Here is a 14,621-nt window from a genome sequence, read left to right on the forward strand (position 1 = left end):
CAAACATCCAACTGTAGGAACAAGAGGAAAAAGATTTAAATGAATCTCAATAACACCTGGAAGAACAGTGAGTAAACTCATTATGACAGTTTTATTTACCTGAAAACAAAGTTCATGTGATACATTGTACAATCATCTCTGAAAATACAGTACAGCAGTTTGGCAAAAAGTGCCAGTGGAGGGACTGCCTGCCGCTCTCATGGTAAAGCGTATGCATCTCTGCACCGCTGCACGTCCGCCTTCCCAGATATGGCAAAATCTGTTCCAAACATGTTGCACTCATCAGTGCAAAGCAAAAAAAAAAAAAAGAAAGAAAAAAAAAGGCTGTTTGGTTTTTAAATATCCCATAAAAGTATTTCCTTAGGAAAGATGAACTGTTTTTTTGAGCTTATTTAACATTTGTACTATCTGACGAATGTCTATTCTAATTACCGATACTATACATGGTCTATTACACAAGTCTGGTAGAACAGATGGCTGATTCAGCGGACATGCACCATGGAATATAGTACAATTTACTGTACACGGTACTAAGATTGTTATCTAAAAGGATGGCATGAGAATCGTACTGTACTCTAAGGCTCTTCATGCAGGAGGATGGAAGGACACTGATGAGGTGGGATTGGCTAGTTTTCATCAACATTTATTCATGGCCAGTCTATAAAAACGTAATGTATGAACTTTAACGAGCCTCTGTCTTCCTATTACTTAACTGACATGCAGCTCTTGTAAGATGTGCTGCCCCAAAACACACATGCACAACACAAAACAAAACCAAAGTTTCTGCAAGGAATTCAGAGTGGAGGTGGGCTTACTTGGCCTTTGCTGCAGAAAAAAAGAAGAAAGAGGAAGAATCAAATGAGTAAAAGCATCTGAGCAGCAAATAATTTAAAATTCAGCAGTACGTCTTTTCAGAAGAGCAAATATATATTAAAAAGGTACACTGTAGTTTTGGGGAAGAAGGAAAAGATCTCCAATTGACTGATTTTTGTCAAACAAACTTTTTGTTTTCACAACTGAATAATATGAAAAAACAAACTGCCCTTAAAGGACAACACTATTTCATACGGTTTTACTTTGTTTATATTTGGCGGACCCTGCCACCTGTCTAGCTTCAAACAGTGTTTTCTGCTGAGAACAGCTTGTTGATTCAGTTATGGAACAAATAAATATTTCTGAGTTTGTATAATTACCTCATTAATATTATAAACATTAAAATTCTGAGTTTAAATTTCTTCTCCAAAACTACATAGCGCCCCTTTAAGGCCAGGCCATGAGCAAGCAGAGGATTCAGTCGAAATAAAAAAGCAATAAAAATAAAAAGAGAAGAAAAGAAAAAGAATATAAATAAAATAAGAAAATGAACACCATGTTCCATAATGGTAAAACGTCACCTAAATGTTACAGTCTCTGCCAGTCGTCAAAACATGCCGCCAGTCTGCAGTCAAAAATAACCAGCACCAGTGACACTGTGCAGTTTCAAATGCAAAAGGCTGCTGTTTCTACTCAGCGTCTAATCTGGCACTTTGTGATAGTGAAGGCATCTTCAGACAAACTCTAATACGCCATCATTCTTCTCCTCTTACTCTTGTACCATTCAAAGTATATTTAAAACAAAAATGCTGGTCCTATCAAAAATATGAGGAGCTGTCATTGCATATGAGCAATGACAGACAGCAAAGCTGCAGCGACGAGCAGACGAGAGCGTGCTTGTTGGCATGCAAATCAAAGTGTACTCACTCTGCAGGTAAACAGTAGGAAGGCATTGGAAGAAACAACAGTTAGCTTCAAAACTAAAAAAAAAAGCAGAGCACTCACTGGACTGGGATTATTGGAGCAGGCATGCAGAAAGGCTAAGACCACGCTTAAGTAAACTTGTGTAAATGTATGGAGCATATTGACAGCAGCGACAAAAAAAAAAATATCTATACAGAGATTCTACTTTGTGTGCTATGTACAGATATACAGACTCTTCCAATGACCGGTCATCCATGTTGTGGTCAGTTGATAAGACTAACAGCTTCTTGGTGCCTTTTTACATTTTCAAGTACAGTATGTGCACATTATACATACATTAGAAAGGTTACCGAAATTAAAAAGCAAAACTAAGTCTGAAAGTAGAAACTCAAATTTCAGACTTGAGAATGAAGATCAAGACAAATTGTGTTTTCTTCAAGTAAACAAATTTAACAACAACCTTTATAAAAAAAAATGCTCTGAATCAAACTGGTAACATCTTCGCCCTCTCTTTCCTCCAATAAGACAGAAAATATATTGAAAAATGTGTGTGAGGGCTTTGTCTCTAATGCAAAACAAATCGGTGCTTACCTCAACACTAAAAAAAAAAAGGTCATCTATGTTAAGACATGTGTAGTAATGGTCATAATAACAGCATTGAGGTAGCTGCGCTCTGCCTACTGCAGAAAATAATGAATGATTATGCATGGAGCTCAAAAATAACTATAGAGATTCACGCCAGGGCAAATATATTCAAGTCTTTACCCCAAAATTAGTATTATACTATACGGTCCTTTGAATCACATCCTCTTTACACCCAGCATTATCGTCCCAACAACCCCACCCTAAAATTACAAAATATTAATTATTATAAAATAGTGTAAATTCTCTGTACAGCTCAACACACAGCTCCGACACGGTGGGCATCTCTAACTGTTTAAAACAGGGGAGCAAAAGAGAGAAAAGCGTGATGGTAAAATAAAACACTCAGACATAATGTCAGTCAAAGTCATTAAAATATGACTAAACCCCCAGCCCCACGCCCAGAAACATGTATCGGTGAAAATGTTCTAAATACAAAACATCTGACAGAAGACAGACTGTCAGAGCAGGTGCAAGTGTTGACTGAGAGTTCATCCGGGTTAATGTAACTGTGTTAAATGTGTGTGTTAATGTCCACTTCACACTAGTGCACAGGGAGGGTGGTGTAGTGGAGTCAGTCAGGGCCACAACATGGCGGACACGTTAGTGTCGGTGCTGTAGATCCACAGCACCAGGGGCAGGGAGATGGCCACGAAGGGCCAGGAGATGCCCTCGGCGCATGCGGACAGAGAGTGGCCTTTGCTGGCCGGCTTCTCCAGCTGTTTACCAAAGTCCAAGTAGTTCCTGGCCAAAAACTTTAGCAGCTCATCCAGCAGGATGACAGGCAGGGAGATCTTCAACACCATCATCCACTGGGTTGTGTCCAGAGGGGTGATCTGGAAGATGACCTAGGAACGAGCACAACCACAATCAACATTTAACATCACAGCCACTCTTTACCCAGAAACATGAGTGCACATGATGCCGTGGACTCGTGTGGATAGTCTACCCCTCAGAATGTCTCTTCACATTCTACCCTACACAGGACCATCTAGGGCCTTTATAGCAGCTGACACAACAGAGTGCAGCTTTAATTATTTTAGATCCAAGTGCTATTTGGCAACAAAGCACATAAGTGTTTTTTTTACAATGTGTTAAACTATTCATACTATACAAGATGGATCTGGGGCTTGAAGTTATTTCAAGACTGTACAGGGAACTTTAGGAGGTTAACATAGCAAGTACCACCCATATAAAACAAAAAAATGGGAGATTTCAACCTGTAAATAAATATCTAAAGGTGAGTGTTTGATTCTTGCAATGATGTCAGAAAAAGCTTCATACTATAATCATTACATCAGTTTTAAAGGCAAAATGACAAACAATAACTTCAGCTAAATTATATGACCAAGAGTAAGAACATGGTAGTGACTGTTCAGATGCAAAATCAAATACTCATGAGTTTTTTTGTGTATATAGTCTGAATTTAAAGTCTGTAATGAAGCTATACAACCACTAGGGGGCACAAAGAACCACATAACTCCTAACTGGGTGTAAAGCAGCGTCATCAATGGATACCGTTTTTTATAAAAAACTTACAGGCAGAGGCTCCACATAGAGGATGAGGAAGTGGAGGGACATGGAGAGGCAGATTGCCCCCAGGAGCCAAATGTTCTCCCAGGGAGGCATCCGCAGCAGGGACTGGTTCTCCGACAGACTGGACAGAAGAGAGGACACCAATTAATTCATAGAGTTTGGATTTCATTTTCTGAGCTCACATTTTCCTCTGATAAAAGCTCTGATATTTACCTGTTGAGAGCATTGCACATCTCTATGGTGACGAGGACTGACAGGGCCATGGTCATGGGGTAGGGTGACTCAAACACGTGGCAGTCCAGGCCATCGAAATCTGGGTTGTCTGGGGCGCACTGGAGGAAGTGGCTCTATGGGGCAGGGAGGAAGGGGAGTGAGGGGGAGGCAAAGAGCTGAGGGGTGAAGCTGCAGGATGATCACTCAGACAGGCAGACTTACCAGCTGGTACAGGGTGAGCTGAGGTCCATCTTCAGAGACGGTAAACCACCAGGCGGCTGCTCCCACTGTGGCTGCACCCACGTAGCCTACAAGCAAAGACACCAAGTAACATCAGCATACACAAATGACTAATTTATTTAACTGCATGAAGGCAGATTCAAGGTTTCCATTATAACCTACACCCAATGGCCAAGTATCTGAAGAAGAGCCAGCCGGAGATGAGAGGTTCCTTCGCATTACGAGGAGGCTTCTCCATGATGTCAAGATCTGGGGGGTTGAAGCCCAGGGCGGTGGCAGGCAGGCCATCAGTCACCAGGTTGACCCAGAGCAGCTGAACTGGGATCAGAGCCTCGGGGAAGCCCAGCGCCGCAGTGAGGAAGATGCTGTCAGTAGAATAACCAATCTATTATAATGACATGCCTTCTAAAAAGATAACAGTTAACCGAAATGCTGCCAAGAAAACTCACCAGACGACCTCCCCCACATTGGAGGAGATGAGGTATCTGATGAACTGTTTCATGTTATTGTAAATGGCTCTGCCTTCTTCAACGGCAGCCACAATGGAAGAAAAGTTGTCATCGGCGAGGACCATCTCAGAGGCTGACTTGGCCACGGCAGTGCCAGAGCCCATGGCGATGCCGATCTCCGCCTTCTTCAAGGCAGGGGCATCGTTCACTCCATCACCAGTCTGAGGGTAAATATTTTGTTACAGTAAAGTAATTATTTTGTTGTTACTCAAGCAAATCAACACAAGGAACACGATAATTACAAGGTTGACAAAGCAAAAAGCAAACCAGAAAAACATTTAAAAACAGCAGCAAAAAGAAAGAAACACAAAGAACAAACTTCACAGACTCAGCCTCCAGACTTCATACCATCGCAGTGATCTCGTCAAATCCTTGCAGGAACTCGACGATCTTGGACTTGTGGGAAGGCTCGACACGGGCAAAACAGCGAGCGTGAGTCACGGCATCGCGCTGAGCAGAGGGCGAGAGTTCGTCAAACTCTCGTCCAGTGAAGGCCATGTGTTGCACGTCGTCCTCCTCGGTCAGGATGCCAATGCGGCGGCAGATAGCCACAGCCGTGCCCTTGTTGTCCCCAGTGATCATGATGACTCGGATGCCGGCTTGGCGGCACAGCGTGATAGAAGCCGCCACCTCTTGTCTGGGAGGGTCCAGCATGCCGACACAGCCAATAAATGTCAGGTCCGACTGGACTCAGAGAGACAAGGACGCGACTGTTGAGAATATTCTACAAGTAGACACCAATACAGCACACATCCAATCAACTGAATCAGAAATTAAATGAAAATTCACCTCGTACTCCACAAATTTGGCAGTGTCGGATAGTAGCATGTCCTCCATTTTGGGTGGGCTGTCTCTTGTGGCCAGAGCAAGGCACCTTAGGGTATCATTACCTGTCCCGTACTCACGGATCACAGACATGATCTTTTCCTTGATGGCACTGCTGAGGACAACTTTGCTGTTGCCAACTCTGACATGAGTGCATCTTTCAATAACTCCTTCCGGTGCACCCTGTGGTTTAAGCGGAGGGAGAAATTACTCAGAACATGGGGTCAAAAACACAGCCATCATTAAGCCATCAGTGCATGTTTCTTTCAGTATACCTTGACAAACATCTTGCCCATGGAGGAGCGATTGTTGGGGGTGCAGTAGACAGACATGGACTTCCTGTCTCTGGAGAACTCCAGGGTGAACTCCTTCCTCATCAACTGCTTGATTACCTGATCAGACGAAAGGACGGCAGTGTGAGAAAAACCTGCTGAGTGGGAGAAGTGGAAATCTGTAGGTGAGGAGGCTGCTGTCACTCACAGAGTTGCAAGCGTTCGCTCTGTCAATCTTGGACAGGCTGTGGACTTCTGTGTCGAAAACATTCATCTTCTCCACCAGACAGGTCAGCGCAGTCTCTGTGGCCTCTCCGACCTTCTCATACACACCCTTCACCTGAAACATCAAAAAACATCCATCATGATATGTTCTCCTCTTAAAAAACAAGCCTTGTAGATCAGGTGGATACAGTTTGATTTTGTCTTTACTTCCCTTTTCACATTTCACTCTAACCCAAAGATTTAGCATCAAACACAGCAATAACTTGTGTTCCAAACAGTTTATAGATATGTGTTACCACAGAAATCTATTACGTCATTGATACTTAAACCAAAATACAGACGTACATGTATCACCTCACAACAGGGATATGTCCCTGATTCCTAACCCTTTTAACAGTTTTATCATTTTTATCAGTATTTGCAAAATAAAACGATCAACAGCCAAACTTATTGGTCTCAAAATGAGGAAAAACTGAAAACACATGGATGTTGACATCTCCCAAGTGTTTTTGCATTTGTTTGTTTTGTGATATAACACAGTCTGCATATAAAATCAATCACCAGCCTTTGTACTAATTATAAGTACGTAACTTCTCATGACTACTACCGGATGGTTTTCCCAACAACTCGGTGTGAACCAAGCAGATGTTTTGTTTCCAACATTGTTTTCCATTTATGTTAACTATTTAGTTCTTCGAGTTACAGTTAATGTGCAGACTGTGGGCATGTTTCTATATGCAGACGACACATTTTTACTGGCTGAATGTGAAAAACAAGTGCAGATCATGCTGAACATTGTTACAGAATGGTGCTGGAATGGAGGCTAGTGGTAAATCAAGATAAATCGTAAATGGTACATTTATGACAGACATTACAGGAGAGAAGCTTGGTTGATTTTAATTTGGCTTGAATCTTGTCGTCATAGGGTTATGATGATACTAATCAATATAATACCTTGGCATGACGCTTGCTAACAAAGTCATTTAACAATGTCAATGTTCTAGTGCAGAGCACTGGGTTCTGTAATCTAGTTAAAGAATCTAAAAAAATCTAGTTGAAACAAAGTATATGCTTTCATGTGGCTCTTTCTTATTCTACATATGCTATTGCAACACTGGCCTGCCACCTTCCTTGTGTTGGCAGGTGAGTCTGTGGTGTTGCACTGTGACAGCAGACCCTCGTGTACAGCCAGCTGAAGTGTCTGCGCGACGCAGTCCACGCTTGGTACCCCCATATCATCCACTGCTATTTTTCATATTCCTTACATTGGCACGTAAAATAATGTGGACGCATTTCTTGTCTATTTCACACGCGTTCAGCATTTCCTCGATTGCCTGTTTTACATGCTTTGCTGTATGCCGGCATGTTGTAACTTGAAAGTGGAGTCAATGTTATGTAATGCTGAGATCATAGGGCACACCGGAGATTCAAAAACTCCAGGTGACGAAGAAAACCTGATCCTCTACTACGAAGATGAGCTGGTTATCCAGAGCAATTAATTTAAATACCTTCTCTGTAATATTTTATTGTACCAAATGAGTAGCATTAAATGCAGCTCTTTTGTTACCCCCTCGTGAAATGGTCGTATTGTGTTCAATAACTTTGCACTGTCTAGAAACACTGTGTATAAGTGTGACATGAATAGTAAGAAGCATGATTCAGACCTCATTGAAGTCCAGAGAGGAGTCATTACACAGGGCACAGATGGTGGCCAGTTCAACCAGGGCGTCATTCTGCGTGCACCTCACTGGTTTACCATCCTGGTACCTGAAGACAAGCACCTTTGTTGTTACAGTCCATATAACGATAAGAATGTTCTTAAATGATTAACTGTTAGGAGACTGTAGGTTAAAGGGAGAGTCTGGGGTAGAGATGGATATTTAAAATCAATAAGATTTCACTGAAATCTTCCAGCTGTAAAGTACTCACACTTCTCCTTGAGGTGCGTAGGTAGAACCTGTGATGGTGAACTCTGACAGAGAGCAGCTGTCACCTTCAGCCTTGTTGACAACAAACATCTGAGAACAAAAGCGCAGGTGAGACAAAACAAATGAGACACCATTTGATCATGGCAGTATTTGAGTCGACCATCAGTTTGTTACTGACACAGCAGGTGGCAGCAGAAACCACAGAAATCCCAAGAAGACCTGACAACTGAGAGCTCTTTTTAGACAGTAGATTATCCTGCAGTGTTACAGAGTGCGTCTCTTGAGTACCAGGCTGGGTGGCCTGCTGCCTAATGTGAGAAATGGGTGTTTAGTTTCTCTCCATAAGTTAACAGAAGAGACTGCCAGGGAGCCCGAGTAAAGACAGACACTGTGCCCAAAAGGAAGAAGCTGCAGTGCCAGGCTTGCTCCTTCAGGAAGCTTTCATCTTCTCACTAACACACACTCTCTCACATCTAGTCAGGGATGGACGATCAGTCAAGCCCTCCTAAAATCAGCTGCCAAATGTGCCTTCCATCAGATCACTTATTTTAGGAACAATAGCCCTTTACAAAAATTACTTTTAGTACATAACATACTTACATTTAGGGCTGGGCAATATAGCAGACTGTATTATTTTTATATACTATTGAGGTTTTTGGTCAAGAAAATCCTGATATTTGTTTTTTTCACACATACAAAGCCGTTATGAAGTGCTATTGAGGAGATTTCGAAATATCAACACATAGCCTAAAAATTAGGGGTCGACTTATAAGGCTTTTTCAGGGTTGACAACGATTTTTAGAAATCAAGGTGACTGAAAACCTATATATAAAACCGATCAATGAACCAGTGATGAAATAAATTGAAAGTACAATTTACCCAGGTACTGTTCTTAAGTACAATTCTAACATGCTTTACTTGAGTATATCCATTTTCTGCTTCTTTATACTTATCAATTTGATAAATTTGGTGACTAGTTACTTTGCAGTTTCAGATTATTTGATTGTTTATAGGCTTTTAACTGTGACGTGTTACCAATCACACATTGTTCATTGTTTAACACGTCACATACCAAATCACTGATAGCGTTATCGGAAAACTGAATATTGGCCCTGATAATCAGCCAGGGCAGATACTACTAAAATATCAATTATTTTAAGGCCAAAACAACAGGCTCCACTTACAGTACATACTATTTTAGAGACTGGGTCAGGTAAGGAGGAGCAGATAATCATCACTGTATGAGACAAGAAGACATCGTTAGGTTCTTATTATTTTATTCTTTCATTCTCTTAGCCATAAGAAGTAATAATAAAATGGTGTGTATATTTGTTTTATAAATGATGCATGATTGACATTTTTAATGACTTTTTAATATGAAACAGCAGTAAATTCAATTAGCACACCTTTCTAAAGGCTTTTGTCTGGATGTCCTTAGTGCGAATGTTTTCTCTTTTCAGTGGTTTAATATATGGCTCTCTCTGAATCCCTCTAAATCACAGAAACAGCAGTAATTGCAAAATCACAGGGCTATTTAATCATGTCAGTACAACATGTGGCTCAAACGATACAGAGGCCCAAACAACTGTTTGATAAAACTGTAAGTTATTGCCACAAGTCTAATTCAAGTTCTGAGAAAGCACTGTGCTGGCAACAAAGGCGGATTAAACTTTAATAAATGCTGAAATGTCTTCTTAATGTTGAGCCAAGTAGTGCTGGGGTGCCACTCACAGAAAGAGTGAAAGAGAGAGAGAGAGAGAAAGGAAATACAGGCTGGCTGCTTTGCAGCTTGGTGACGCAAGGTCAGTTATGCAACAGCAGCACTGCAAGTCATCCAACAGCTCAATGTAGATTAGAGGAGTGGGGCGGCATGTTGCCTTTTTTTTTTAAATATTCTGAATACCTGATCACAAGGAACACTCGGCTCTCTGCGCACACAGATGGTATTAGCATTTTAGCTGACAAATGTATTCAAAGTGACTTTCACAGTCAGATTTTCTAAGTACTGCCACCTGAAAGTCCAGGCAGAGACAACAAAAACGACAAAGCACTGACAACCACACTGCTTAGCAATGCACCAAGAGAAAGAGTGTGTGTGTGTGTGTGACTCACTCTGCAGACAGACATCTGGTTGGTGGTCAGGGTTCCCGTCTTGTCAGAGCATATGACAGAGGTGCAACCCAGGGTCTCCACGGATGGCAGGCTGCGGACAATGGCGTTCTTCTTGGCCATGCGACGAGTGCCCAGGGCCAGGCAGGTGGTGATGACTGCAGGAAGACCCTCAGGGATGGCGGCAACGGCAAGCGCCACAGCGATCTTGAAGTAGTAGACTGCCCCTCGGATCCAGGAGCCTCCGTGGACGGGGTCGTTGAAGTGGCCGATGTTGATAATCCACACGGCGATGCAGATGAGGGAGATTACCTTTGACAGCTGCTCGCCAAACTCATCCAGCTTCTGCTGCAGGGGGGTCTTCTCCTGCTCTGTGGCTGCCATCTCATCACGGATCTTACCGATCTCTGTGTTAACACCGGTGGACACGACCACACCCACAGCCTTCCCAGCAGCAATGTTGGTACCCTGAAAATAACAAGAACTGGTTGACTTTGGTACATCGGATAACATCTCACAGTTCTGCAATAACAACCAAATTGAGTTTTTCCAGGAAGTTAACAGAAACTAAACACACAAGAAGTTTACAGACATCAACAGGATATGTGATAACAGAGTTCAACTTACAGAGAAGAGCATGTTCTTCTTATCCTGATTGACAGCACGAGGGTCGGGCACAGGGTCAGTGTGTTTGATGACAGAGACAGATTCACCTACAAAGACAACAGACAGCAGCAGGCTGACTCAGTTTGATCTTAGTAACAAAGCACTGCCAATTATCTCTACAGAGATCTATGATCATTCAAGCAGTTTCACTGATCTTTCACATGCTCATGAATGTTTCAATTCAGAAGCAAACATGCTAATTGGGAAGCGTGTCATTATTCACTGCTGTGCTCATTTTGCAGCCAACACAAGAAACCTTGATCACTGTTATTAAGCTATTCTGGTTATTCAAATACATCTGGAGGATTGATCTTTTCATCTTGGATAACTCTGTGCTCTTATCTTGGAAAAAAGAAAGTGGATCAGTGAGAGTCTGAGAGTCATATAAAGCTTAACCATAACTATAATGCAGTGTTTCTCAATTCTTTTTTAGATCAAGGACCAATAACCAACATGGCCACCTAGCGACAACTGAGTAGGCGAGGCTATTTTGCCAGACTGTCATCTAATTAGGCTATTATTTGTTTTATACAGTTTAAGACATCTTAATCAGAATAATGGAGACACCAGTGTAGTGATGTTTGGCTCCAAACTGGAGGATTTAAGTCTTACATAGCCATCGATGGCTGCTATTTTTTTCCACCTAAATTTTAATTACATTGTGTCGCAAAATGGTCACAAAATATTTGGTAACATTGCTGAACACAGTAGAAAGAAGTTCTGAACACATGTTGATTTAATATTAGAAGCAACCCATCTATCCTACTCACTATGAGTCTTTGATGTCACTCAGTATCACATAAAGTTTGAAAATAAAATAGCATGGTTTAAATGAAGCATTTCTCAATCTATTTGTGGACCACTGGTGGTCCATGGAACACACTTTGAGAAAGGCTGCGATAATGAAACTCTAGCTTTAAATACCATTTGTAAGCCCGTATATGCAGGCTTTTCAAATCTGCTAGAAATGGGCAACTGATGCCTAATGGAGGCCAGTGACAAATTAGTAAAAAAAAAAAAAAATGTAACTTTCACCTCAGTTTCCTGATATCGGTCCTGGAGTCAATAAACATCCGTGACTACTGCAGACTCATTCTAATTATTAAATGAATGCCGATGGTATGCTTTCCCACAGAAGACAAAAACCAGATAATAGTGTTTATCCCCAGTCTGAAAGAGGTATAATAAATCAACTGAATAAACTCAGGTTATTCTAGTAACTATTGCATGTGTAGGCCATGTTTTAAAACTAATGAACTGATAAGGTATACAATACTTAAAGGGCTGAGTGGAGAGATTTAACCCTTTGTATGAAAACAATAAGCATTTTTCGATTACCTTCAGTAAGAGATAGCTTACAGTACATTAGTCAGACATCAGTCTTCAATTAAGCTTTAAACGCATGTGACTTTCTATTTGCACCCGAATGCTGAACAGAATTTCAAAAGATTGAAAATGCAGAATGGCATAGTGTTGAAGCTTTGACAAAAAAGGTTAGTGTGCAAAAAGAATACAAATTAGAAAAAACAAACAAAAAAGCACAAAAAAATTAATAAATACATATAATGCAGCATACAATACAATACAGCATGTGATCATGTCAGTCAAAGTAAATCAATCTATGAAATTATTAAGGTCATCTATTTAATAGAACTTCTAAATTCTAAATAATAATCATGGCACAGAAAAATACTTTGACAGCTTTGATATCATCAGCAGATGTGTCTTACCGGTCAGAATGGATTGGTCTACCCTCAGAGTTGTTGATTTGATTGAACAGATACGGATGTCAGCAGGGACCTTATCTCCAACTATAACCAAACAGATCCACAGTTAGAGAAAGTACAAAAACTAAAATGCCAAAGCATCAAGAGAATGTACACGGTGAAATCACTTGAAAATAAAACATTCAAAATAAGTCTACAGAAGACAACTCAAGTCACCCCGTGCACTTCCAGTATTTTGCAATTCTGCATGTGTGTACAGGCTAAATTAAGATTTAACAGATGAGTTGTTTTCCATTTTCTGCAGGCAGTAACTCAGCATCAATGTAAACTAAACTGATGGAGCACAGCTCGTTACAGGGAGGTTGCTGTAACACATAGCAGCAGAGCAGCGCTGCCATTACTGCAGGCAAGAAGAAGGAGAGCCAAAGAAAGAGGAGGAAATGAAGGACCTGTGAGCCATAAAAGGCCCGTCTCAAAGGAAAAAGCCAATTTGGGTACATCGGAATTGCAGTGACCCAATTCAGCTTCCTAATAGTACATAAAGGCAATGGAAACTGGGGAAATGGTTCAGGCTATGGCACAGTTCCTTGGGCGTAGTCTACATATAGGCCTACTTAGTTAAAAATGCAAATTGTGTCAGATTGTTACGAAAGACTCCAACCGAGAACATGGTAGAGTTTGAATCCAGGAAGCCACATGGGCCTGCCAAATATCTGAGAATAAAACAAAACATCCAGACAAAGTAGAAAACAAACAAGGAAAACCACTGAAAGTCCAGATTCACATTTGAGGGGAACATGTAGGTAATCCAACTCATCCAGTGTCTTTGAGAGAGGGGAGGGGGAATAGCAAAGGAACCTGCAATGTATGCAGCCAAAAATGGGAAAAGCATTTCAATACGTTCCCCCATATGTTTATCAGGTTTAAGTGTGGCTGTAAAATGTCATCTGTTCCTTCATGATTGAAATAGCACAGGAAAAGACAAAAGGGACAGAGACTGGGCCTCACCTGTTTCATCACCTCTGAGTCCAAACATTTGTTATACAACTGGATGCTCACATTTTTACAGCCTTGTTAAAGTAATGTAAATTTCAGTCCTCTAGCTCCATGATTGTTGACTTCTCACCATGAGACATGACCCCTGTGAGAAGCTGGATCAGCTCATTAGATGTCCTGACAGTGATGCCAGGAACTTTGATCCGTCAGCAGGCATTGGACAGACAAGACAGACAGTGACAGCTTTTCTGAGAAAGACTAATGTTGAGCTCTGCTGCATCTTTAAACCATCTGAACCTGGAACAACGGCTGTAATGGGAGCTTCTCTTCTGAGAAGGTCATACAATCTGGCGCCCAGATGGAGCAATGCCAGCTTGGGGTCTGTTCAAAATACTAACAAAGGCTGCATCCAAATGTCCAGACTTTATCAGACCTACAGACTTGTGGACTTTGCATTACGAGCCAACACGCTCGAAGAATAGATGTTGGGCTGGCGAACACATCACCATAAGTACGACTAAAGTCCACGAGGGCTCAGTATTTGGATGCAGCCAAAGACTGACTTCCTGATGGTATGGATCAATGAGCTTGCTGTAAAATGAGTAAAAGAACCACTTTCAATGCTATACCTTTAACTTTCTTAAGAGAAATGATCCCATCCCAGGAAGAGATTAAAAGGATTACCCTCGGCTGCGCCACAGGAACAAAACATGCAATGTTTTCCTTAGCACAGGAAGTGTTACACAATCATGGAGGATGTAATTGTAAAGCTTTTTGGCTGCTAAGTCATTACTTTTGAGGAAGCACTGTCAACTTCTTAGAGAGTGCTGAGCCAGGAAACAGAGAGGGGGATAGGCTCCTAACAATAGTGCTTTCTGATGCTCTTTCAAAGACGCCAGTCAGTGTTAAGACTCTGTGACATTGTGAAACACTGGAACTGTCCCGGACCGTGTTACACTGCAGACCTGCTCTGATGAAGTGTGTGTATATCATCCG

General features: G+C 41.5%; 1 protein-coding gene across 3 annotated transcripts in view; it reads right to left on the minus strand.

Moving 5' to 3' along the window:
* Positions 1 to 63: 63 nt before the first annotated feature.
* The window catches only part of LOC115581752 (sarcoplasmic/endoplasmic reticulum calcium ATPase 2-like), a 29,525-nt gene continuing 14,967 nt past the window's right edge, over positions 64 to 14,621 (minus strand). The window contains exons 6-21 of one of the 3 annotated variants that reach the window (XR_003984065.1): positions 12,633 to 12,713; positions 10,864 to 10,949; positions 10,240 to 10,704; positions 8,129 to 8,217; positions 7,864 to 7,966; positions 6,183 to 6,314; positions 5,978 to 6,094; positions 5,667 to 5,885; positions 5,226 to 5,561; positions 4,818 to 5,038; positions 4,531 to 4,733; positions 4,351 to 4,436; positions 4,129 to 4,262; positions 3,919 to 4,036; positions 1,741 to 3,227; positions 64 to 825 (exon numbers count right to left, since the gene is read on the minus strand). Coding sequence is in view for 2 of the 3 variants with exons in the window: in XM_030417076.1 (XP_030272936.1) it covers positions 2,958 to 3,227; positions 3,919 to 4,036; positions 4,129 to 4,262; positions 4,351 to 4,436; positions 4,531 to 4,733; positions 4,818 to 5,038; positions 5,226 to 5,561; positions 5,667 to 5,885; positions 5,978 to 6,094; positions 6,183 to 6,314; positions 7,864 to 7,966; positions 8,129 to 8,217; positions 10,240 to 10,704; positions 10,864 to 10,949; positions 12,633 to 12,713 (2,660 nt within the window). In the remaining variant the exon portion in view is untranslated. Of the gene's footprint in view, positions 3,228 to 3,918; positions 4,037 to 4,128; positions 4,263 to 4,350; positions 4,437 to 4,530; positions 4,734 to 4,817; positions 5,039 to 5,225; positions 5,562 to 5,666; positions 5,886 to 5,977; positions 6,095 to 6,182; positions 6,315 to 7,863; positions 7,967 to 8,128; positions 8,218 to 10,239; positions 10,705 to 10,863; positions 10,950 to 12,632; positions 12,714 to 14,621 lie in introns of all 3 variants that reach the window. The other 2 variants (XM_030417077.1, XM_030417076.1) reach the window with 2 other exon arrangements.

This window comes from Sparus aurata, chromosome 5 (assembly GCF_900880675.1).
Source record: "Sparus aurata chromosome 5, fSpaAur1.1, whole genome shotgun sequence".
Taxonomy (NCBI): Eukaryota; Metazoa; Chordata; class Actinopteri; order Spariformes; family Sparidae; genus Sparus; species Sparus aurata.